At 39.8% G+C, this 27,400-nt stretch overlaps 1 protein-coding gene across 1 annotated transcript in view; it reads left to right on the top strand.

Annotated features, from left to right (window-relative positions):
• ITGA8 (integrin subunit alpha 8) overlaps positions 1-27,400 on the top strand; it is a 181,171-nt gene that overhangs the window by 124,594 nt on the left and 29,177 nt on the right. The window contains exons 24-26 of the mRNA XM_060162498.1: positions 7,047-7,152; positions 9,364-9,522; positions 20,619-20,747. Coding sequence (XP_060018481.1) covers positions 7,047-7,152; positions 9,364-9,522; positions 20,619-20,747 — 394 coding nt within the window. The remainder of the gene's footprint in view (positions 1-7,046; positions 7,153-9,363; positions 9,523-20,618; positions 20,748-27,400) is intronic.

Genomic DNA, 27,400 nt, shown 5'->3' with positions numbered 1-27,400 from the left:
TGCTGAGAGGTATTCCAGTGTATGGACGTCCCAGGCATAATTCATCCATTCACAAGTTGGTGAACATTGCGTTATTTCCCGTTTGGGGCTATTAATAATAAGTCTGCTACAGGAATTCACACACAGGTCTTTGTTGGGACATTTGTTTTCACAAATGGAGTTACTGAGTCGTATGGCAAGTGTATGTTTAGCTTTACAAGAAACTGCTGAGCTCTTTTTCAAAGGGGCTGTACCATTTCCATTTTGCATTCCCACCAGCAAAGCATGGGAGTCCCAGCTGAGCAGTGTGGTTGCCAGCATGTGCTTGAGATTTGTTTATTTGTTTTTAGCCATTTTGGTAAGTGTGTCAGTGAGAAGTATCTCACTGAGGTTTTAATTAGCATTTTCTCATGACTAGTGATACTGAGCATCTTTTCACTGCTTATTTGCCATCCGTATCCCTTTTTTGGTAAAGTGTCTCTTAAAATTTTTATCCATTTATTACTGAGCTGTCTGTCCTAGTATCAAGTTGTAAAAGTTCCTTACACACTCTGGATACAAAATCATTTATCAGATAAGTGTCCTGAAAATATTCTCTCCCAGTTTATGGTTTGGCTTGTTATTTTCTTAACAGTGATGTTCAAAGAGCAAACGTTTTTAATGTTGGTGAAATCCAACTTCTAAATATTTTATAGTTTGTGGTCTTTGTGTCCTGTCTAAATCTTTGCTTTATCTGGAGTCACAAGATTTTCTCCTATGTTTTCTTCTACAAGTTTCATAGTTTTACACTTTGGTCTATGATTAGTTTTAAGGTAATTTTTGTATCTGGTGTGAGGTAAGGGCCAAGGTTCATTTTCACATGTGAATATCCACTTGTTTCTGTGCCATTTGTTCAAAAGACTATTCTTTCCCCATTGAATTACTTGGCACCTTTGTTGAAATATCAGTTGTTCACCTGTGAGAGTCTGTTTCTGTACCTCCTACTGTTTCATGGAGCTACATGTATGCATATACAACAAGTCCTGAAATGCAGTCTGTATCCTGAGATCTTGGTAAACCCCCTTACCAATTTAGTAGCATTTTGTGTGATGATTTTCTACAAAATTATCATGTTATCTGCGAATAAAGACAGTTTTACTTCTTTCTTTCTAATCTGTATGCTCAAAAGTTTAACCAGCTACAAAGCTACGGGGAACAGTCCCTGCAAGAGATCACTCTCACTTCTGACACAAACTACAGATTTGGGTGGTTCCCATCCACCCACAGGTTCAATAATTCACTTAGAAGGACACACCAAACTCTGAAAGCTATTATACTCCTGGGTACAATTTATCACAGGGAGAAGATACAGATTACAATCAGCCAGGGGCAAAAGTGCATAAATTGGAGTCTGGGGAAGTACCAGACACAGGGCTCCCATTATTCTCCTCTGCAGAGGCGGGATGGATTACTTTCCTAGTACTGATGTGTAACAGTATGCTGCTACCAGGGAAGCTCACTCAAGCCTCAGTGTTCAGTCGTGGGTTTGGCGGGGGCGGGGGGGGGGGTTGGCGGGGGTGGAGGGTGCGTTCCATAACATAGGTATGATTGATTGATTGACCACTTAATTGATCTCAGTCTCCAGGATGACTGAGATGATGTGACCAAACACCCCATCCTGAATCACTCTGTTGGTCTTTCTGGTGTGAGCCACTCCCACCCCCCAAAACCAAAGATACTCCTTCCTCTCAAGCATAAAATTTTGAGAGCATAGAGGTTACCTCTCAGAAGCTGAGGGCAAAGCCCAGACCTCTTTGAAGGCAAGGTTAAACTGTTTACTGCCTAGTTTTGCCTTTTATTTCTTTTTCTTTTTCTTTCTTACTGCATAGACTATGACTGCCAGTGCGAGACTGAATAGAAGGGGTAAAAGTAAAAGGTAAAGCCTTGCCTCGTTGATAGACCCCAGCTTGATCTTAAGGAGAAAACATTCAGTCTTTTACCATTAAGTCTGATGTTAGCTGCAGCGTTTTTATAGATGCCTTTATTAAGTTGAGAATGTTCCCTTTTTCCTAGTTTTCTTAACAATTTCTGACACGAATGTGTATTCATTCAGTTTTGTCAAATGTGTTTTCTGTGTCTATGAAGAGGATTAAATGATTTCCCCTTTTTGCCCATTGAAGTGGCGACTCGGTTAATTTTTGTTTCTGAATTTTAAACCAAAATTGCATTCTGGGCAAGAAGCACACTTAGTCATGATGATTAGCCTTTTTATATATTGTGGGATTCAATTTCCTAAAATTTTGTTAGTGACTTTTGCATACATGATGGGAAATACTGATCTGTAGTTTTCTTTTCTTACAATTTTGTTCTCATTTTGGTGTCAGGAGGATGCTAGCTCCTTAAAATTAGATGGAAGTATTCACCCATCTTCTCTATTTTCTGGAAGAGTTTGTGTAGAATTAGTATTATTTCTAACTTAAATATGGTACAATTCACCAGTGAAGTCATCTGAGCGTGGAGTTTTGGGGGTTTTTTTTGGGGTGGTGCTTTTTGTTTTTGTAGGAAGGTTTTTAACAATTCCATTGCATTCTTAGATATAAGGCTATTCATATTATCTATTTCTACTTGAATGGGGTTTGGTAGTCTGTCTTTCAAGGAATCATCTTTCAAGAATCATCTAAGTTGTTACATGTTTTGGCATAATTTTCTCTCATTTTCCTTTTAACGTCTGTAGGACCTCTAGTGGTTTCCCCTCATCATTCCTGATATTGGCAACTTGTAACTTCTATTCCCTTTAATTTTCCTTGGTCAATCTGGCTAGTGTTCAGTGACCTTTTCAGAGAACCAGTTTTTGTTTCATTGATTTTTCTTTCTTTTTTTTCCTTTTCATTTGTTTGTTTATTTTACTTTTGTTTTTGTTTTCTATTCCATTGGTTTCTACTTTTGTCATTATTATTTGTTTCCTTCTGTTCATTTTGGGTTGGATTTTCTCTTCTTATTCTAGTTCCTCTATGTAGAATTAGAGACTTTCCTCTTTTCTTACATAAGCATTTAGTGCTATAAATTTCCCTGTAATATTATTTTAGCAGCATAATGTTGGGTTTTCATTATAATAACTCAGCTCAAAATGTTTCCCAGTTTGCTTTGTAATTTCTTCTTTAACTCATGAGCTGACTCATAGGAAGTGACTTGTTTGATTTAGAGATATTTGGAGCTAACCTAGATGTTTCACTTTTGTGCATTTCTAATTTAATTCTGCTGTCCCTCTTGATGAGAAAAACACTATATAAAAAAATCAGAGAAGAAAATACAAGCATTATTTTTTTACCATCTTATTTTGATATCTTTTTAAAATTTACTATCTTATTTTTACTATCTTATTTTGGTATCTTTTTAAAATTTACAACTAGTGTATATGAAATTTTGTCTTTCTTTAAGCTTAGCTTATCTTTGTTTTGCTTACCAAAAATAAACTGAAACTGTTTCTTAATTCCAAAATAAATTTTAGTCCAAGTCATCTAAGTGCTTAATTTAACTGTATTTATTCTCACATATCCATTTTAAAAGATTAATATTTTTAATTATACTTCTGCCATCACTTATGACACCAGTGTTTCTAAGTAAAAAAAGAAAGAAACTTTCTATTTGTTTTACCAATGATCAAAACAGGTCATTAACATTGGGTTTCTCATGTAGGTGCAGTTATTTTCATTGCTAGATTAATATCCAACAACTTTCCACAGTTTATTCTCTAAGAGAAAGGGTTTTTTTTAAACCATTTTGCAAAGTAAAGCTCTTTCCTCCAAGTACTCAGCAAAAATATTTGTTCCAATGTTTAATTCTTCAAGGAGAAAACAGCTAGTGTGTTGAAAACCTTCCATGTTCCGTCTTCAAGAAAATCTAATTTTCTTCTTGGCCAACAGTGTTTATTCCAACATATTTTAGCTAATAATTCTTTTCTAAAATTTATTGTTGTTTTTATAATCTTAAAAATAAACTCAAATGGATTTATTTCTTCGAATGGGGAAAAATAAAGTATTGCAAATTGTCCCATTTGTTTCAAAGCCAGATAATGTCAACACTGTCTTTAAGCAGATTTACACGTCATTTGTTGGTACAAAGGATTAATTTAGCATACACCTGCAGAGAAGTAAATTTGGCTACAAGAGGCAGCACACATAGTACTGAGCTCACAAACAGTAATAAAATTGTGTCCTCAATAAACAACAAGGTCCTACTGCATAGCACACAGAACTATATTCAATATAAACTGTAATGGAAAAGAGTATGAAAAAGTATATATATATATACACACACACACATATATGTGTAACTGAGTCACTTTGCTGTGCACCAGAAACTAACACAACATTGTAAATCAACTATACTTCAATAAAAAAAATTCTTAACAAAATAAAAATAAAATTGTATCCTTGGCAAAATAATCAGGACTGAGTAGGTTTGTGTTAAGAGAGACTGCAATCATGGATAACCATGATTTACATAGATACTGTCTATAGCAGGTATAGCCAACCTACACATTATTGTTCCATACAATAAATGATAGTCTTTGCTATTTGGGACTAATAGGGATTGGAAACGGGATTATGAAAAGAGGGCTCGCACCACACAACCAAATCATTAGATTTGAACTCTCTGATAACATATAGACTTTAACTTGTAAAAAACCGAATTCCTTGCTTCCCCTTCAATCCCCTCCTCATGTCCAGTGTTACCACTGAGTACCCCAGCCTTATTACTCGAGGGTCTCCGTGGAATAACGCTCTGTCTAAGAATGTGAAGACCATTCAGTACGGGTTGTTAGGTTACTACACTGGCTGTACCTCTTAGGCTAATTAGTTGTTCACATTCTCTTTTTTTCTTCCTCACTTGCTATCTTCTTTCTTAATAACTTTGAAGACAATAAACATTTCACTTATATAGTTGGGAATATTTAGGGAGCCATTCTTTGTCTGTGGTTTACCTAGATTTGAAAAGATCTCAGAGGATATATAACTGATTTTTATGAACCATACTTTTTGAATTTTTCCCATGCCCTGTGATAGACTGTGTATTTCTTTATAGATTTCTATTTTATTTTGCTACACAAATGGGCCAGGAAGTTTCTTTAAGTTGTGTTTACTAAAACCACTGCACCCTAATGGCCCCCACAGAGCACTGTAAATTGGAAATAGAGCGAATAGTGCTTAGTAAACCCGAGCCCTCGTCTTCACGTGCAACCAACCCCCTACATTTTTGGTCATCAGTTTTATTTTCATGTATAAAATGAGGAAGTTTGAGCACATTGTCTCCACAGTACCTGCCAAGGTCTAAATTTATGACTCCCTGGTCCTAGGAAATTTATGACCAGTGCTACAGGATTGATGACCATAGGAAGAAACATTTTCAGAGAAAACGGGCTCAGCTTCTATTCTGTATTTTTTTTCTTCTCTATACCAAAATAAATAAAGTTTCCCTAGAGCCTCACAACGGATGTAGAGCATGGAACCAACTCTCTGTGGCTAAACTGAGAGCAAAGGAAAGCTTTGGGTGGTGAGGTTGTCAAGATCCTTTGGGAATGGAAGCCCAAGCTCTCTGGGCATCCCTCTGATGAAATCACCCTGCCATCTTCTCTTCTCCTCACCACGTCCCCTATGACTGATCCAAACTTGGTTTAATCAAATCAAGTCAGAAAGGGGAGCGTGGCATAATCACAAACTGATCTACAAGTAGAAAACGGTAAAGCATCAGTCTAGAAGGCCGTGCTCTGCACTTTTTAATTACTAGTGGTACATGAAGGATGAATGCAAAGGGCTTTACAATTTAGAAACATTTCTGTGGGTTGTCAGTTTAAAAAAATGGACGTCTCCCATCCACCCCAAGGAGAGAATGAAGCCAAATTGACTTTGACCAAAAGCATTTGACATGTTTTCCAATCATTTGTAGTGTACAACCCAGGGTTTTATCAAAATTTTCCAGATGAGGAAATAGAGACACACAGAAATTAAATTATTTGCCCTAGGGTCAGAATTTAACCCAATGCATTTTGCTTTCTGCTTTAGAAAGACATTACCCAAAAGATAATATCTGAAGTTGCTAAAGGCTGTGCTAATTACTGGGTACTCTTAAAAGGGCATTTAAGACTTCGGATTGCCAAGAGATGTTTTCTGCTGAAGTTAGCTGAAGGTCTGAGAATTCTTTTAAAGATACCTTTTACCTAAAACTGCTAGAAAGCATTGTTTGGGGGGAATTATCCTTTTTAAGATTATATAACAATAACAATTTAGTTTGCAATCAATTTTTAATATGGAATGATGCCACGTGCTCCCTTTCTAGGTGTAAGTAGCAGGCAAAAATACCTATGTAACAAGTTGATATCCTACTTACATGATTCTACCATGTAACTCTCACATTCTCTCACTCTGTCTCACGCTTTCAGTTATCTATAAAATAACTCTAGAACTTGATCAGGCTTTATTTTGGCTCTGGGCCTGGCCTTGTGAGAGGTATGCCTGCGTTCATGGAAAGCCAGAGAAATCTAAGAAGGAGAAATATACAAGAGGCCACTTTTCCACTCTGAAGTATTTAACTAGAAACGGTATTTCGTCACAACTGGACATTTCACACACCACACAGAAGTCTAGATTTTTATCCACAAAAATGTCCCATTTCTTGATATGGCATAAAGCATGGATTATAGATCCTGTACACACACACGCGTGCACGCGGACGCGCACACACACACTTACACAGGATCGATAGACAGATGTATGTATTTACGTATGTATATGTGAAATTATCCATCTCAGCTCAGGCATGCTCTCTGCTCTGCCCGCTAGTGCCCAAGAGAGGAGATGCTATAAAATAGTCAATCTGAGCTAGAGACCAGTTAATTAAGAGATGTTTCAGACCCTTACCTATTAGTGATTTTGCTGAACAAAACTTTCACCACTTTTTTCCTTGCGGGAAATATCTATTCAAATAAATTGACAGTCACTCTTTGCCGCCGCTGTTAATGTACTACACACAAGTGAAGCGTTCTTTACATGTGCCAACACCAGCCATTGACGTCACATTCCATGTTTCAGGGTATCCCACCCTCCGCAGATCGTTCTGCCCATTCGTAACTGGGAACCGGAAGAGAAGCCCCGCAAGGAGGAGGGAGTTGGACCATTGGTGGAACATATTTATGAGGTAGCCGTTGTCTCTGTTGAAATTGCGTTCAGGGTTTGTCCTTACGCTCTTTAGTAATAATAAAAGACACCAATCTGAGGTCGGAGCTGTTTATATCCTGCCTAGATTTGTCCTCATTTGCTCTCATATTGCAGTGGATGCTGGGAGTGTCCTGTTAAGTAACCACTCTACCGTCACTTGCTTTTTAGTGGCGAGAGCCATTATACAGTGAGAAACATTTTATCTTGCTCCTGTTCATTTTTAAATGCTCTTTATTTCCTCTCTTTTAATGTTTGGACAGCCTACTTCTAAAAATGACTAGCTCCCTAGACTTTCACTTCTTCCTACATTTTCAGCTATTTTTAAAACCCACCCACCTCTTAAACTAAAGGGTCACCAACCAGAAGTTACCAGACAGAGAAAACTGTATGGATTATTCACAATTGTACCCCCCAAAATGCATATATAATGTGGGTGGATGGTAGATAGGTAAGAATAATTTTACTGTTCGTTCGACTAACCCCAATCAGACATGTACCTTATTCTGAGATTTAAAATAGTCCACTGATTTTTCAGAAGCAAACCACGAGCTCCTGATAAAGCCCTGATGATCTGATCCCACTTCAAGTGTTAAACTGTTTATAGGGAAGAGCTTTGTGAACACATTATATGAAACATTTAAATTTTTTTATAGTTAGAAACCAAGATATAGTAAAGGGTTAGTTTAATAGTTGTTCTTTTTTTTTCTTTAAATAAAGTAAATGCTATCAGTGGAGAACAGTTTTTCCTGTTCATCTTCAAGGGGCCAGGAATGGAAATCTGGTGAAAATGATGTTACAAGCCATTTTCTGTTTGAGGTTCCTTCTTGGTCAATGCTCCCTATCCCTTTCTTGTGTCATGCATGCCGCTGACCCAATAATTCTGTGACTTTCATCTCAAGCTACAAGGGACATGAATAGCATTCTCTAAGGATAACAATAAAGCCATTTCAAAACTGATGAGCTGTTTACATATATGGGGAAGAAGCATCAGCTCCTGTGCAGTGTCAACATGAAAGCCTGCCATCTGCCCAACCTGTGGTCCAGAATCAGAAGCCCTGTCCAAAGCTGGATCAAAGCTTTGGCTTAAGCTCTCTTGATAACAAAAGGATAACACAGTCCCCAAGGCCATTCAGATTAAGAACCTAGCTGGAAGAAAAATTATTGTCAAATAATTTATTAAACCTTGTGTGCACTAGTTTCTCCTTAAGAATGGTGAAATTTTAAAGTCTGAAAACATTCAAACTCAATCATTCTCAGGGCAGCCCTGTTTCTAATCTGAGCAAAATGGATCATAAAATTTTAGGGTAATAACCAGTAGTGCCAAAAGTAATCGTTGAACATTTCTTACAGGCTAATCTCTTGTCTCAAAATATACTTTTATCACAGGATGCCATGTTGCTTTGATAATGTGAATTAAACACGCCACCTAATAAGCAAAACCAATAATAAATTGTTTTCTGGATCATTACAGCTGTCAGAACTGTGAAAAAAAAAGACAAAAGGTCCCAGCTAACTTTGAAGTGAATTTTTGAAAACCACAGTAAATTTAAATCCACTTAATGTTTTGTGTCCTGCAAGTATAGGATTCTTGTGTTCGAAATGTTCATCTCCTTATGCACTGTGGCCTTTCTTTCCTTGAGATTCGTTGATTAAAACAGAAGGGGCTCAGCTTTGAAATGCACACTTGAAGTGAACTGTGGTGAGCCCGGACCATCTCTGGTATTTGATGGATAGCCATTTTTCCAGAGGGTGAGAGAAAGTGCATCGCATATGGTTGCAATTGACAAATCAGTAGTCAGGAAAGGGGCAGATTTCGATGTAAAGAAAGAATAACCAAGTTTAGAAAGCAGATAATTAAAATGGCATTCCTAGCACTGTGATTAGATTAATGTAAATGTAAGGTAAACTGCACAATTATCAGACATGGTGAATCTGGTCTTTGCAAAGGAACTCTACCCTTAGAGCTTCACAGATTGAATCGTCTTCTCTCAGCATCAGCTCATCTTTTGCTTTCAGAACTCCTCTTGCTTATAGAGACTCTGTCTTCCTGTTTTCATGGTCAAAGTCCATATTTTGGCTTTGACTTAAAGCCAAAATAAAGGCTTCTTTAGAAGAGGTCCAGAGTCTATGGAGTTTGATTTCATCTTGCTGCCTTGTGCTAACCATTCCATGATGTGTTCCTTGCTTGTAGCTGCACAATATTGGACCAAGCACCATCAGTGATACCCTCCTGGAGGTGGGCTGGCCCTTCTCTGCCCGGGATGAATTTCTCCTCTACATTTTTCATATTCAAACTCTGGGACCTCTGCGATGTCAAACAAATCCTGATATCAACCCACAGGATATAAAGGTAAGAAGCCTTGTCTAACCAGCAGCTTGGCTCTATTTTTCATGGTAAGGAGAAAATACAAACAGTGGCTTACTAAAAATAAAAAGCAAAGTAATTATGTTACTTCAGTGATAACTCATCAGATCTTTGCTTTTACTGTTATAGGTAAAATACCAGATCTAACTTAAAATATCACTCCCAGAAAACTTCAGTTTCTCTACTGGTTTTATTGCTCATGGTAATCTGTCATTCATTTAGCCTCTTTCGATATTACCTCTTACATATGGTTTGACTAGCAGCATGACTAAACCCAAATCAGAAATAGACCCCATGTCATGTTTTGGAGAATTTGTACAAAATGCTATTTATAAAGTCTTTTTTGGTATATTGCCAAAAAACATAAGGATCTTTGCCAAAATGGGCTTTTCCAGATGTTGCCAATAGCAAGTAGTGAAATGCGATAATTTGCCAAAGGCCATCTTAATGCCCTGAGAACCCCCAGCTTATAGAGGCACCTAGGTCAGGGCTTCTCAAACTCTAAGCACATCCGAATCACCTGGAGGTCTCTGTAAGACACAGGGTCTGGAGGGGGTCTGAGATTCTGCCTCTCTGCAGACCCCCAACCCGATCACCATCTGCTGGTTTGTGAGTCACACTTGCACTACCCAGGACCTCAAGCATCCACAGAGCTGATTCTGTCCAGATTAAAACCCAAATCTGGCTTTGGGTTCCTTCTGGGAAGGAAAGAAATTAATGAGTGTAAGCCCTTGAAAATGTCACATTTGAATGGAAAAAAAAAAATCCCTTGTTAATGAGATGTCCTCAAAAGAGAACTTCATTAACACTCTCTAGAACTGGCAGGGACACGATGAGCAGAGGGCGGGCTTTGGGAAATACTAATTCAATCATCCGGAACGCAGGTCCACCTCTGTTCTCAACCAGTGGCACTGGGGCACTGACATTATGAAAGGATTTCTTCTTCAACCCAACATGCCTTTTATTCAAAGAGAGGAAGATTGAAAGGAGGTCCAGTATTCACGGATTTGTGGGGCAACAAGCCTCATTCTTCATGGGGAACTAATAAATAAGGCCACTTGTATTCCACAAAATTATTTAAAATACTTCCTCCTTGGCATCCTTCCCCCGCCCCACCCCATTTCCTCTCTCTTTGTTCTTCACTGAGATAATTTTAACATCTTCAAGGACAGCAGCTTATTAGAAAATAGTATCTTTAAATGTTAATAGATAACATCTAAGTAATGAAAACGTTCACATCTCTTGTTCTGCAGTTACCTGAGACCCTATTTCAGTCCTGAGATTCTTGGAGCACATGATTATGCAGCAGGTTTCTAACTCTCTTTGAGTTTAATGCTTAGTGTGTATCTGACACTATTTCTATATATTTGTCTATATTATGTAACTTGGTGCAGTGTGTTGGTGGTGAGTTATTTTTTTCTTTGTTGCAATTTAACAAACGTTTACACTGGCTGTAATGGTACCAATAGATAACTAGCCTTAAACATTGGCAGATTCGTGCAAACTGGGTGGGAGTATGTCCCCATTACCTGCATTCCCTGCTAGCCAGTTATTTCTTAAAGTATAGACTTTGATTAAAAATCTTTCTGAGGCTAGTACTTTTTAAAATGCAACTCAGTTATGCTTATTTTATAAAACTCCATCTGTAGAAACTGAATATAAGATTTGATTACAATAGAAAGTAAGAGCATGCTAAAATAACTAAGTATAACAAGTTGTGAATTCTTGAAATTCTGAATTCATGGAAAACTTGAAAGGTTACTACTTTCAGGTTCTCCAAGTACTTTTACCTGTATTTAACAAGTATGACCCAAAGAGTCTAAATGAGCTTTTATCAATAAATAGATTTTAAAACTTGATAATCAATTTTTATATGAGTAGCTATAAACAGTTGAGAGTACTTGGAAATTACTTTCCTCTTAAGATATTAAATAGTTTCTTGGTGAAGTCACTATTAATTTACTTGGCAATTTCTTTCTTTCTGGATAATGCAAAGCTAAACAGTCTATTCTTTGTCTTAAATATGAATTGGAAATTAGCAAATTATTTATTATATCTTGTTGTCAAAAGAATAGGCCAGGTAAACTTTTAAATCTCATATCGATGTCAGATTCTTGCATCAAAGCTAATTGCCAGGTTTTTTTTTTTTAATTGGAGTATAGATAGTTTTATTTTAAACTATCTAATTTTTTTAGAAACTTAGTTCTTTAACTGGGGAGCAGAGAGGGGGTGGATATGGTATAAGGAAAAAGGAGACAGAAATGTATTCGCATAGGCAGAATCAAACCACAGAGATATATTCGCACAGGCTGGATCAAACCACAGAAATATATTCGCATAGGCAGGGTCAAACCACAGAAATATATTCGCATAGGCAGGGTCAAACCACAGAAATATATTCGTATAGGCAGGATCAAACCACAGACATATATTCACATAGGCAGGATCAAACCACAGAAATATATTCACATGGGCAGGATCAAACCACAGAAATACATTCACATAGGCAGAATCAAACCACAGTATTAAATCTTACCTATGGGTGGACGAATGTACAATTCCTTACTATACGGTTCTACAATTTCTTTATGAGTAGAGGGATAGGTGGTGAGTGTCTCTAAAACCTCTGCATCTACCAGTCTTTTCTGAGGATGCTCCAGTCTCCACTGGATCAGCCACCAAAATGTCCCAACCATGGACCTATCAGAGGAGGAACCACCACCTCAACTTTCTGAAATTTCTTCCAGAGGATTTCCAGAGTTCCCCACCATGTTTTCCTCTTCAGCCATTCAGTTGATTTCCTTTCACAAAAAATCCCTTCCTCTTGTGTTCACATACAATTTTTTAGTCCACTTCTCCCACGTATATTTTCACTTTTATCCACTTACCACAGAAAATAGCTCTCTCCTTCACTGACTCTTTCCAACTCTCACAAGTTCTCAGGAGATTGGCTTATGAATTGGAAACCATCGGATTTCCTCTGAAACATTTTCTAGGCCACCCACTTTAAGGAACCAGTGCCCCCAACTCTAAAACCTTTGAAATTCCCCAGATATCCTCCGCAGAATCTCCACAAGGCTTCACTCTAATTAAGTCTATCAGCATTTAATGTAATGTACTTAACACAACCATTCTTTTCCTATTTTTAAAAATTACTCATGTAGCAACTGCCCTGGCTTTATTTTTTATTGCAAATACTTAGTTGTATGCATCAGAGCCATACTGTGGATAAAGTAGATTTTCTTGTGGGCTGGCCCAAGAACTGAATCACCATTTAAAACATCATTTCTAAAGACGAAGGTATTCTGAGTGCCAAACATTCAAGGCTGAAAACCTTCTGAAATACAACCCACCTATAAATTAAGTATGCCTTCCAAACGCACTCTCCTCACTTCAGCCTCCAAGTGCAAGTAGGCCTGACCGGGTTCAGTTCTAACAGGAAGTGTACTGTTTGGTTATCCCATGAGTTACCCGAATGTCCACAAGGTTTGAAGAGGAGACACTGACCACGTTTGGAAAGCCACCACCATGTCCGTGTTCTCCTAAGACCTGTGACTGTCTTAGGAGAAAGTGGGCACAAGATCTCACCCACATGCCACTCATTTGTTACCCAAGTACAGAGCATCGACAACTAAATTAGGGTTGCGGGCAGGGAGGACACATTCAGAAGGGCGTGAGGTTTTTATCTGTAAGTGCTTGCCTCATGTTAGCCTGCGCGGGGACCCACTCAGCCTGCTTTCTGACACTGTTCAAACGTCTGAGTGTGGGGGTAGAAAGAAGCCCGGGGAGATGATGGGCTTCAGGAAAAGCTTGACTGAGGTGCACAGACACTTGCGGAGTGCAGCTCAAGCAAGCATGAGGGGTGGCACTTGGGAGTGTCACTGTCACCCCGGCTTTCACTCCCAACTCCAATGAAAAGGCTCTGGTCTCTGGTTTTCTGTTCCTCCCATGATAGTTCCACTTCATTTCTCTGTCTTCTACAAGCCTGGGGGCAGAAGCAGGTGGCCGTGAAGTTTCTACTTCCAGACTCCATGGTCTAGGGCAGGGACAGAGGGTTTGGAGGCGGCCATTTCCCCACATCCTACCATCTGAAATATTCTGAAACCTTCAACTGTCTGCAGCACTCCAACCAATCCATTAAATCTAATTCGTTCCAGATCCTTCTTGGAATAAAATTTTAGAATTGGGTAAAGTATTTCTCAACTATTCTAAAAGCAGTAAAATAATGATTTCAAACTACCAATTTTCTTATTTTGGTGGACTCTATCCTAGGGTTGGGAGAGTCCTTCAAACAGGCTACAATCTCTCGATAAGATGAAGTTGAAAAAGTAAACACGATTAAGGAACCAAATTTGCATAGAGAGTAAAGAACTTTTTTAATTGGCAAGATTTTGTCAGGAACAGCCAAGTCGAGATGCTGGGACACAGAGCTACGGATTGTAAGACTGTGCCCAGGAGCAAAACAAACAAGGTGGTCAAATCCAACCTGCGTTAAGATCACAGCAGAATGTTCTGGGGCTGAGTTCAAGAAGGGAGAATCCTGAGGTAAAAATGATCTCACGGGGACTGGACTAGGACAACTGATAGCAAGAGAGAAAGCCAAGGTAGAAAGAACCGTCTTTGGAGCCGCGGAAAGCAGGAAGTTACCACTGAGAACTGATCTCTTGAACAAGACCGCTCCCACAGGAAGTCCAAATTACAACCAGAGAGTGCAGACATGGAAAGCAGAAACACAGAAACTGTTCATCAGGGATTACAGCCCTGCAAATTGCTTTTTTAAATCAGACAGTGGCTTGGCAAACTTGCATAGTTTTGTCTTATCCTTAAGAGAATTTTCTTCCTTCATAACTGCCTCCATGTGCTACTGCTTCTTGTTAATTCAGAGTGCAGGACACTTGGTACTTCGTAGGTCAGCAGCTCCCAGCCCAACTCTCTCTCTCTCTGTCTCTCTTTCCCTCTCTCTCCCTCACCCTTCCCTCCCCCTCCCTCTCTCCCCCCCTCCCCTCCCTCTCTACCCCTCTCTCTCCCCTCCCTCTCTCCCCTCCTTCTCTCCCCTCCTTCTCTCCCCCTCCCCTCCCTCTCTCCCCTCTCTCTCTCCCCCTCTCTCTCCCCTCCCTCTCTCCCCTCCCTCTCTCCCCTCCCTCTCTCCCTTCCCTCTCTCCCCCACCCTTCCCTCCCCCTCTCTCTCCCCTCCCTCTCTCCCCTCCCTCTCTCCCCTCCCTCTCTCCCCTCCCTCTCTCCCCTCCCTCTCTCCCCCACCCTTCCCTCCCCCTCTCTCTCTCCCCTCCCTCTCTCCTCTCTCCTCTCTCTCTCCTTTCTCTCCTGCTCTCTCTGATAGAGGAATTTCATTCACCTGTTACTTATAACACCACCTGTAGTAGTGTTACTTATCACATGGCCAATTTTCAGCCACCAAAGACATACTTTCTGAGGTCTATTTCTCTTTGCCTTACCTTCTCTTTAAGATGGTCTTCAAGTTCTCATGTATATTTCAGAAGGTAAAAACACATGTCCAACAACTAAGCTTCAAAATCACCAAAGGAGTGAACTGATTCTTTCAGTTATGCTTTGCATGAACTGTTCAGGAGGTTAAAAAACAGCTGTGGTTTTTTTCTCTCCCAACAAATCCTGAACATTTATGTCTTAAAGAAAATGACATGGTGGACCGACCCCTTGGACTTGTCTGTTTCGATTTAATTACAGGCAAAGTGTCACAGGAGAGAAGGGCGCCGCCCCTTGTGGACTAGGAGTATCCGAAATCCAAAGGCAAATGAAGTTGAAAACAGAGTGTGTGTTGCGTTTGTTTGGATCCACAGAGCCCTTAATCCAATGTCACCCGACTCTTCTTCCAAAGCTGCATTTCCAACTGCATTGCACATTCCAGCCACACAGTATCCCTTTAATCTGTAAATTTCAACCTATCCTAGAGTAAGAGTTTGAGAAGATTTATGAAAATAGAAAACTCCTGTTGGGGTCAGATTCAGACTAGCCCTGGGGAGAGAGCCATATTGCTAACAATTGTTTCCTTATTGCAGAAAGAAGCAATTTTCATGTTTGTTCTAAAGAAGATACATGAGTGTTTACCATCAGCTTGCATAGCACTTAGCAAACATTACCCTGAACTGAAAGTCCGCCTAACATGGGCGCTAAGGGGCCAGCCTCCCTCACCCCTAAGGGTTTCAGATTAAGGAAAAACTTGACTTATGGATTCATGATCCATTGTGAAACAGGCTCTGAAAATTCATCTGGAAAATAGCCTTTAACTAACTGTTTACATTTCTTGGATAACTTCTACCTTGTTTTTTGGGTTGTATTTTGTTTTGTCCTTGGAAATAATTTCTGGAATGCCATTTGAGAAAACTGTGTTGCGAGCCATTGGAAGACTTTCTGATGATGGTGTTTAAGCATGGCATTCCTCTGTTTGTAAAACAATGTCACTAAAAGAAAGAAACACATTTTATCAACCAACCCCTGCTGTGTCATACGTTCATTCTCTAGCTCAGAGAAAGTCCTTTGTTTTACCGAGAGACCACTTAGAAATATTTGTGAGAAACGGTACACCAGGGGCCACCACAATAGGTTGTGTCATAACTTTATCTGTGCACAAGCTGCATCTGATATGAACACACAGGAAGTTGAAGAGTTTTCTTCTCTTTGGGTTATTATTTTACTACAGCTACTACTACTACTACTACTAGGCTACACCTTGGGAATAAAAAATATGCCCTAGTTCTTTCCAGCATCTCTGCTCTATAGTTTGGTTACTTACAAAGTTAACAAGTCTCCCAGTGACCTATTAAAAAAAGAAGAAATTGGACATAACAAATCTCAAAGCAAAAATTACACACACACACACATACACACACACACAGAGTGTATGATGGAAAACATATAAGGGAAGCTTAAAGATTTCCACAATTCTGAATTTTCTGTCTAAGCTCAAGTTTTAGTCTTACGCTGTAAAGGTTTCTCTATCAGATTCTCCACCACTGAGTATCCCTGAGCTAACTCATGGCTCACCTGCCATTGTCCTGGAATACTGCAAAGGCCATGGGGCTGACCCTCACCCCACTCCCAGGCACCTCATCACCCCAGTGCTCTGAACATCACCTCTAGCTACCTGACCTCTGAAATATTCAGTTCAGCATCCAAGACTCTAAATCAATCTCCTGCTTTTCTATTTTTCCTCACTTCCTTTCTCCACTAGCCCTTTTCTTCCTTGATATGAAACCTTTCTCTGAGTCAGTCCACCCACCCGACTCCCAAGGCTGCCTTTGGCCATGCTTTCTTTCCTGCCAAGCCTGGAATCCACGATGAGCTGGTTAAAACATTCTTGTACAAGCTCCCTTACTTCGCCTCCCTTGTCCTCTATCCTTTCCGAGTCCCTGCACCCTCCCAGATTTTGGCTTCTCTACCACTTAGCCTGCGGGCTTGCTGCAGACCGAGGGCGGCTCATGCTCACTGGGCCGCAGCATCTGCAGACTCCCCTCTGCCATCTGATGGTCTCTCCCTCCGGCTCTCCTCAACCGGCTTCTCCAGACCTTCACTCCTCTCCCCGTACCTCCTATCCAGTCTCTTGAACATCACTACTATTAGCAGGTGACCTTAAAGCGAGACAGTCTTCAAATGACCCATTTCCCATCCCAAATCCCTCCTCACCGCCCGCCTCCCACCCACACATACACCTTCCAATCATCTCTCCCTCATTCTTAGCTCCTCTCCAGCACTTTCAGAGGCAAGTTCTCCCAGTTCCAAATTTAACTTTGCTGCATCCACTATTCCCCGTTTCCTGTATCTGCAACCTCCTCTCTACTAGCTCCTTCCTTGGAGCCTATAACGTTACTTATTTCCTCCATCTTCAAAACAAACAATAAGCAAATAACTTGCCTCTGTATCCTCTTACAAGAACGGATTTCTTTTCCCTTCCATTGTTAGCCAAGCTTGCTACCCCTACTTCCTTATTTCTCTTTTATTCTTAATATAATTTTTTTGGTTTTCATCTTAAGAGGTACTAAACGTCCATCATAGGAATATATCAGGCAAGACGTAAAAAGATAAAGAAGAAAATATTTAATTTCTAGTAATGTCACCACCCACTTACTGTTATATTTTCTATTTATTTATGCATTATTTTTTCACTTCACCCATAAACATTTCATTGTATATTGCCAATAATTAAGGACACTCTTTAGAAATCCATAATTCCATTATCATACCTAAAAAGTAATTAGCAAAACTTCCTTAATATCGTTAAAACTCCACCACTGCCTAACAATTAGATGGCTGTTCTGAATAGTCCTATTTCTGACGCACAATGTAAATAAACAGCCATTTAAAAAAATCGTATTATGTGTGCAATTTTGTAGCCTGCCTTTTCCTCTTACTAAGATCTTATATCTTTCTAAATTACTACATAGCTCTACATCATTTTAAAAAAACTGTCCAGTAGTCTTTTGTATAAATGTCGTAACTTTTAAACCAGCATCCTCTTTATGCCCTTAAAGCTTTATGCTACTATCTTTTGTCTCCCTTATAAATAGCTGCTAAGAATATTCATGTTTTATTTTGCTTTGTTTCCGTGCTTTCTTATTTGGAGGATGAAGCTGCACCTCATCTCTTAGCCGTTAGGAATTCGTTAATATGAGAATAAGATTGAGATTTAATTTCATACTTCTTCAAATAATTATCCATTTCTCTAAACCCATTCATTCTTTAGCTTCTGTGGTTCAGTTTCCACCTATACCAATCCCCTGCTCAGGAAAGGGCATCCATAACTTCTTTTTTTGTTTTTTTTTAATTGAGATATAATTGACATATAACATTTTATTGTATTCAGATGTACAACATAATGATTCGATATTTGTATCTATTGCAAAATGATCATGATGTCTGGTTAACATCCATCACTTTATATATTTACACATTTTTTTCCCTTGGGATGAGAACTTTTAAGATGTACTCTCTTAGCAGTTTTCAGATATACACTACACTATTGTTACTTATAGCCACCATGCTATACATTACATCCCCAGGACTTATTTACTTTATAACTGAGATTTGTACTTTTTGATCCCCTTCACCCATTTCACCCACCACTGACCCTCACCTCTCACAACCACCAATCTATTCTCTGATAAGTTTGTTTCGTGATTTTTTTTGTTTTTGTTTTCTTAGATTTCACTTGTAAGTAAGATCATAAGGTCTTTCTGTGTCTTATTTCACTGAACATATTGCCCTCAAGGTCCATCCGTGTTGTCACAAATGGCAGGACTTCCTTCTTTTTTATGGCTGAATAATTCTGCATTGTATATCGTTGTATATGTTTAGCACAATTTCTTTGTCCATTCATCCGCTGGTGGACACTTAGGTTGCTTCCAGGTTTGGCTATTGGAAACAGTGTTGCACTGAACATGAGGGCAGATAGCTTTCCCAGTTAGTGTTTTTGTTTTCTTCGGGTGACTATCCAGAAGTGGAGTTGCTGGATCGTATGTCCATACTTAAGACTTAAGTGACAAATTCAGTGAATCCTTTTAGTCCTAACCTTTCTTTATTCCTCGGCAGGATTTAACATTCTCAGTCACTTATTTTTCATTTATTTTTCTTTTCTGCTACATTCTTTTGGTCAAGCAAGTCCCTGAAGCCAGCCCAGGCTTAAGGGGGGGATTAGACCCTAACCTGTCCATGGGAGGAAGAGCAAAGAATCTAGCCCATTAGTCACTATTTCTGCAACTTTCCTTTCCTGAGGCTGCTGCAGAATCACTTTCCTGGGGTGTCTCCTACATCTGATTTCCCCCTGTGACTTTTCCCGGCTGGGTCTCCTTCCTCTTTTTTTTTTTTTTCTGATATTTGTTGGATGTTATATATGACTCTATGCTTCTCACTTGACATTTTCTCATGGGGCAACTCAGACCAGTTGGCAGACAGTGACTGTACAGCTTGACAGGTGCTGATGGAGAGCACAGCCATCATCTGGAACATCAGACAGGCCTCAGGGAGTCAGCCTGGTGCAGGGCAGGAGTGGAGCATCATTCTGCTTGCTGGGAAGCAGGATGCCCGGGCCTCTTGATGAAGGGGGAGGCTGGTGCAGCAGACGGAGGTCAGCATATAGGGGGCTGTGTCATACCAAGAAGCCTGGACTCTATCTTTCTGTTTATCCAGTAGATTTTTCTAGGTTCTTAGGACATGATGAGCCCTATCATTTCAGCTGCGGTGTAGGCATATCTTTTTTCATTCCACGGAGACGAGCATACTAGGATTCTTCCTGTGACTACAAAAAAAAGACTGGGTAAAAGAAGATGTGCTGTCAGGGACAGGTAGTGGGGAGCAAAAAATTAGGTTTTATATTCAGTCGGTCTAAAATAAAGAATTTTAATGGGATACTAGGTGTGATTTACTGGAATTCTCAAAATATTTATTCGGTGATCAGATAGGGCCAGCATGGAGCCTGAGATAACATCGTAAGTTCTGGAACACTTGCAAAACAAACTCAGGGCTGAAAACAAGCTCCATCATGGCACACTGCTCACGTGGTGTGCTAGGGAAGAGTCATGTTCATTGCAACACAGTTCTCTCCTGAGGGGGCACTACTGAACAGCTACAGGGTTTGGGGCCCAGACACGCCCAAGTCCTTGACCACATCTGGCTGTTTCCCCACCACCAGCACCTCACTTTTCTGCCACCTCAGGATGCATCTCACCACACAGAATGTTCCTCGGTTCCCTGATTGACAATGAGAGCAAAGTAATGGGAAAATGACAGCTCACGCTTAGAAAGTCACTTCCACCCTCTCTGCCCTTATGGGGAAATCACTTCTGCTTAAAATCTTATGCTTATAAAGATAAACTTTCCAGGAGTGCATTCCCCGGGCTTCAGGGATTCCTATAAGTGGAGAATGGAAAGGCTTGTTTGCTGCCAGTGTGGTTCCTCTTGCTGATGCGTATGCTGCTGGTCAATGAGAACGGGTCTGAATTCTCAGGTGAATCACAGTCAAGAAAAAAAAAAATTGCCTAGCACTCAAGGCAAATGAAAAGGTGCCGAGCGCTCATGTACCTGATGTGCTGTTTCTGGCTCGCTCTTTGCAGCCCGCTGCCCCCGCCGAAGACACCCCCGAGCTGAGCGCCTTTTTGCGAAACTCCACCATCCCTCATCTGGTCAGGAAGAGAGACGTGCCTGCGCTGGAGCCTCACAGACAGAGCCCCGCCAAGGTCCTGGTGAGTTGTCTCAGTGCGCAGATTTTGGATTGGACAGAATTCCCAAATGCACGTGGTTTTAACTTCAAGTACTGCTTTTCAGTCCCCTCCCAGGCTCAGATACGCCCAAATTTTGGGCAGTAGGTATTGTAGGTGTGAAAGTAACTACTTTTTTTTTTGTAATATAACCTTTTCACTCTTCTGAACCTGCCCTGGGGGCCACAGGAGAGAAATAACAATGAAAACATAAAAGGTGACCTTTCGTGCATTTCAAGAAGACAAAGATTCAGTCATCAGCCGGTCCCCAGACACTGAACTGGTGAGAGTTTGAAGTGAGCCTGGAACACTGCCCATGCAGTGGGTCCTTGGGGTGTCCATTCCTGACTCTCACAATTCTCTGCTCCAGTGGAAGAATCGAGGATGGTATTTGCAGATTTCCTGGGCCCAAAGCAGTGGGGTCTGTGGTGGATCTAGCCTGAGCTTAGTCAGCCCTTCGTGAAACTGTGGACGGCATTCATGACTCAGCTTTTTTTTCTGGCCACGCTGCGTGTCATGCACTATTTTATCTTAGTTCCTGGACCAAGTTTCAACCCCCTGCCCCCTGCAGTGGAAGTACGGAGTCTTAACCAGTGGACGGAGAAGGAAGTCCCATAACTCAGCATTTTAGATTCAGTTTTCCCACTCATTCCAATGTGAATGTTCATGCCATTGGTTGTATGTGTAAAAAAGGTTAAAATGTGGTGTTTTTCAATGTATGTCTTTTTAAAAAATTTATGCCAGACCTGACATATAATGAGTGTACTGTCTCAAGAATCTTTGATCACTGTAACAAACGATAATAAAACCAACATAATCTCCCAGCGCTTCACAAGTAGAGACACATAGGGATGGGTAGGGCAAAAAGTAACCAAATATATAGAAAAACAGCAGTATAAAACAGAATTTTTCAAGTCAGGATGACAGACTGAACACATGTGTTTGCCTAGTTTTTTTCCCCAGATCCCACTGAAAAGACAATAAAAATTTAATTAGTGAAAATGTATGTCTTGAACATGCTCTGACATGTATTTATTTCATCTTGACCATGCAAACAGTTTCAAACACGGAAATGGCCACAAAGTGCAAGGAGCAAGTCTAACATAATCAGTTAAACTAAAATCAAGAGAGGAACATTTATTATAATATTGATAGAAGTACCTGCAATTACATGGCAAAAAGCTATGGCAGTTGGCAGATATGACTCAAGTTCCTGTAAATTTTTATGGCACTGTAATATTTTTCAAAACATAAGAGTAGGGAATCTATATGCTATGCAGTTTAGGATAAATTAATAAAACTAATATTATTATTTTTTAAAAGTTTCCAGGAAGAATGACAGAACAGAAAACAATGATTTAAGTTATGAGGTTGTAAGGTACAGCATGGTTACTACAATTAATAATACCGTACTGCATATTTGAAAGTTGCTGAGAGAGTAGAGCTTAAAAGTGCTCATCACAAGAAAAAAAAATTATGTAACTATGCGTGGTGATGGGTGTTAGGTAGACTTATTGTGGTGCTCATTTCACAATATGTACAAATATTGAATCATTTCATTGTATACCTGAAACTAATCGTGTTCTATGTCAATTATACCTCAATTCCATTTTTTTTGAATTTTATCATTTTTATACAGCAGGTTCTCATTAGTTATCTATTTTATACGTATTAGTGTATAAATGTCAATCCCAATTGCCCAATTCATCACACCACCCCCCCCCACCACTTTTCCCCCTTGGGGTCCATACGTTTGTTCTCTACATCTGTGTTTCAATTTCTCCCTCACAAACCAGTTATCGGTACCATTTTCCTAGGTTCCACATGTATGCATTAATATACAATATTTGTTTTTCTCTTTCTGACTTACCTCACTCTCTATGACAGTCTCTAGATTCATCCATGTCTCTACAAATGACCCAATTTCGTTCCTTTTTATGGCTGAGTAATATTCCATTGTATATATGTACCACATCTTCTTCATCCATTCGTCTGTCGATGGGCATTTAGGTTGCTTCCATGACCTGGCTATTCTGAATAGTGCTGCAATGAACATTGGGGTGCATGTATCTTTTTGAATTATGGTTTTCTCTGGGTATACGCCCAGTAGTGAGATTGCTGGGTCAGGTGGTTATTCTATTTTTAGTTTTTTAAGGAACCTCCATACTGTTCTGCATAGTGGCTGTATCAATTTACATTCCTACCAACAGTGCAAGAGGGTTCCCTTTCCTCCACACCCTCTCCAGCATCTGTTGTTTGTAGATTTTCTGATGATGCCCATTCTCATTTGCATTTCTCTAATAATTAGTGATGTTGAGCAGCTTTTCATGTGCTTCTTGGCCATCTGTATGTCTTCTTTGGAGAAATGTCTATTTAGGTCTTCTGCCCATTTTTGGATTGGGTTGTTTGTTCTTTTAATACTGAGCTGCATGAGCTGTTTATATATTTTGGAGGTTAAGCCTTTGTCCGTTGATTCATTTGCAAATATTTTCACCCATTCTGAGGGTTGTCTTTTTGTCTTGTTTGTAGTTTCCTCTGCTTTGCAAAAGCTTTTAAGTTTCATCAGGTCCCATTCGTTTATTTCTGTTTTTATTTCTATTACTCTAGGAGGTAGATCAAAAAAGATCTTGCTGTGATTTATGTCAAAGAGTGTTCTTCCTATGTTTTCCTCTAAGAGTTTTATAGTGTCCCGTCTTACATTTAGGTCTCTAATCCATTTTGAGTTTATTTTTGTGTATGGGGTTAGGGAGTGTTCTGATTTCATTCTTTTACATGTAGCTGTCCAGTTTTCCCAGCACCACTTATTGAAGAGACTGTCTTTTCTCCATTGTATATCCTTGCCTCCTTTGTCATAGATTAGTTGACCACAGGTGCGTGGGTTTATCTCTGGGCTTTCTAGCCTGTTCCATTGATCTATATTTCTGTTTTTCTGTCAATACCATATTGTCTTGATTACTGTAGCTTTGTAATATAGTCTGAAGTCAGGGAGTCTGATTCCTCCAGCTCTGTTTTGTTCCCTCAAGAATGCTTTGGCTATTCGGGGTCTTTTTTGTCTCCATATAAATTTTAAGATTTTTTTTCTAATTCTGTAAAAAATGCCATTGGTAGTTTGATAGGGATTGCACTGAATCTGTAGATTGCTTTGGGTAGTATAGTCATTTTCACAATGTTGATTCTTCCAATCCAAGAACATGGTATATCTCTCCATTTGTTTGTATCATCTTTAATTTCTTTCATCAGTGTCTTATAGTTTTCTGCATACAAGTCTTTTGTCTCCCTAGGTAGGTTCATTCCTAGGTATTTTATTCTTTTTGTTGCAATGGTAAATGGGAGTGTTCCCTTAATTTCTCTTTCAGATTTTTCATCATTAGTGTATAGGAATGCAAGAGATTTCTGTGCATTAATTTTGTACCCTGCAACTTTACCAAATTCATTGATTAGCTCTAGTAGTTTTCTGGTGGCATCTTTAGGATTCTCTCTGTATGGTATCATGTCATCTGCAAACAGTGACAGTTTTACTTCTTCTTTTCCAATTTGTATTCCTTTTATTTCTTTTTCTTCTCTGATCGCCGTGGCTAGGACTTCCAAAACTATGTTGAATGACAGTGGTGAGAGTGGACATCCTTGTCTTGTTCCTGATCTTAGAGGAAATGCTTTCGGTTCTTCACCATTGAGAATGACGTTTGCTGTGGGTTTGTCGTATATGACCTTTATTATGTTGAGGTAGGTTCCTTTTATGCCCACTTTCTGGAGAGTTTTTTTATCATAAATGGGTGTTGAATTTTGTCAAGAGCTTTTTCTGTATCTATTGAGATGATCATATGGTTTTTATCCTTCAATTTGTTAATATGGTGTATCACATTGATTGATTTGTGTATATTGAAGAATCCTTGCATCCCTGGGATAAATCCCACTTGATCGTGGTGTATGATCCTTTTAATGTGTTGTTGGATTCTGTTTGCTAGTATTTTGTTGAGGATTTTTGCATCTATATTTATCAGTGATATTGGTCTGTAATTTTCTTTTTTTGTAGTATCTTTGTCTGGTTTTGGTATCAGGGTGATGGTGGCCTCATAGAATGAGTTTGGGAGTGTTCCTTCCTCTGCAAGTTTTTGGAAGAGTTTGAGAAGGATGAGTGTTAGCTTGTCTCTAAATGTTTGATAGAATTCACCTGTGAAGCCATCTGGTCCTGGACTTTTGTTTGTTGGAAGATTTTTAATCACAGTTTCAATTTCATTACTTGTGATTGGTCTGTTCATATTTTCTGTTTCTTCCTGGTTCAGTCTTGGAAGTTTATACCTTTCTAAGTATTTGTCCATTTCTTCCAGGTTGTCCATTTTACTGGCATAGAGTTGCTTGTAGTAGTCTCTTAGGATGCTTTGTATTTCTGCAGTGTCTGTTGTAACTTCTCCTTTTTCATTTCTAATTTTATTGATTTGAGTCCTCTCCCTCTTTTTCTTGATTTTTTTTTTAAAAAAGAAAACAATAACTGACAGCTATAGAATTCTCATATTCAGTGCCAATGAGAAAGCCCTCTGGCGAACCAATGTCCAAACCTATGGGATCCAACAATTTGGAAAATCAAGATTCGAATATATTTTCCATTTTCCACTTTGGTGTATTTCTCATGCATACGCTGAGGCAATGAAGTTCAGTAACTAAAATTCCTTTGAATATTTTATTCACTTCTGTTGTAAGGTCAGATTTTTTCCCTCCTTCTCTGTCTCATTAAAGCTTTTTAATACAAGACGATTTTTAACCTCTGAATATCGTAGAAACGTATTATTTACAGATGAGAGCAAGGCGATCCTTTATTTCCATATCTGATTTTGCTAACTCATGTTTTATTCCCTTTCTCTCTTATTGGTTCAAAAATTGCAAATCATCCACCTCCCCATGTCCTCAAGTCAAAACAGTTCGGGATAGAGAGTGATTATGCAAAGTTTATTTTAAAATCAAAAGCTAAATAAGACCTCCTACGGTTTTTGTTTAGTTAAAAACAACTTACTGAATACCATTTCTGATTAGGAATTTGAAAGTGCAAAATGCCAGCATCCTGTGTTGGGATCATAATTTCCAATTTGCATAGGAAAAATCTGTATCTGTTAACATGGAACTATAATTTCTCCTCCGCCTAAGAATATCCTTGCCTTTCTCATCTTGGGTCCCCGCTGCTTTTGTACTTTTCATCCCATCTCCTCCTCTCCAAGCTTTCTTTTCCTCCCTTTCACTACTCAGCGTACAGAAACCTTATCTTTCTGACCCTCCTCAGCATATGATACTCTTGACCACTTCTTGAAATCATCTCATCTCCTGCCATCCCCACAACATTCTCTTCTGGTTCTCTTCCTGCCTTCTGGCTTGCCCCTTCTTGGAATTTTTCACCGACTTCTCTTCTGCCCATCCCTAAATGCTCCTGTGCCTCAGGATTCCATCCTCAGCCTCCTCCTCTTCTCTCCCACCGATTTTGCTCTTTTAGAGAAATTTCTTGTGTGACCCTTGTGTGACTCCAGTCAGGCCTAGGTGTGCCTTCTGCCATCTTAGCCCCTCCTGACTACACTCTAGACTGTATAGGTCCATCTGGATGTCCGATCGACCCCAGCCCCAACATGTGCAAAACTGTCTCCATGACCCCCCGAAATGTGCCTCTTCTCTAGCATTCCCAATCTCAGGAAAGCCAGTACCCATTCACTCAATCCCCCAAACAAAAGAGCTCCCCCATCCCTCTCTCTCCTTCGTCCCAACCTTTGATTAGTCACCAAGGATCTATTCTACTTCCTAAACTTCTCTAGAATTCATCTTCCTCTCTCCAGTCCCACTGCATCAGTTCAGGGCCCCACATTTCTCACTTGGACTCTGGCCATTTCTCACTTGGCCTTTATCAACCTCCTTGCCTCCCACTCTTCTCCCTCCATTCTTCCTCACCTACCACCCGTCCCCTAAAATACAAACATGATTAGATCCCTGGCTTAAAATGCTTCATGGGCTTCCCGGGACCTTCTGAATCAAACTGAAACTTCTTAGCAAATAGGAAGATTCTTTACCACCTAGACTTTACCTCATTCCTATCTCATTTCCACCTGCCCACCCCACCCCCCAAATACCCTTTTCTCCTCTCTTCTGAACATGCCCTGGTCTTATACAGGAGAACCATGCCCTCCTCACCTCATACTGCTAAGTAACTCTTCCTCGCCCTTCAAGATTCATCCTGAGCATCACCTTCTCCAAAAACCCTCCAACAGAGCTAGCTAACAGGGACCACCATCCCAGGGAGTTTACAAGAATTACCTCCTTCTGACTCCCCTCTTTTGCCTCCAGAGGGTGGGATTGGTGATACACAGCACGTCAGTAACGGAGCACAGGCAAACAGGAGAGTCCTCACAAGGGGCACAAACTGTAGAACTTTGAGATCCCTGCTCCTGCTCAAGGCACAAGGCCCCAAACCTCTCAGCACTCAGCTAGTGGAACCAGAACGGCCCAGCCCACCTGTATTTGGAAACGTCTTAGAGAAATCTGGCCTTACTGGACTTTATCAGATACACAATCCTGACTGCTTTGGTTTTGGAGAATTCTGAGGTTCTCAGAAAAGGTTTTTATTTTTTTTCAAACCATTTTTTTAAGTTGAGAATTATGTTTTA

The sequence above is a fragment of the Lagenorhynchus albirostris genome, chromosome 1, assembly GCF_949774975.1.
Source record: "Lagenorhynchus albirostris chromosome 1, mLagAlb1.1, whole genome shotgun sequence".
Lineage (NCBI taxonomy): Eukaryota > Metazoa > Chordata > Mammalia > Artiodactyla > Delphinidae > Lagenorhynchus > Lagenorhynchus albirostris.
This window is presented reverse-complemented; position numbering and strand designations above follow the sequence as displayed.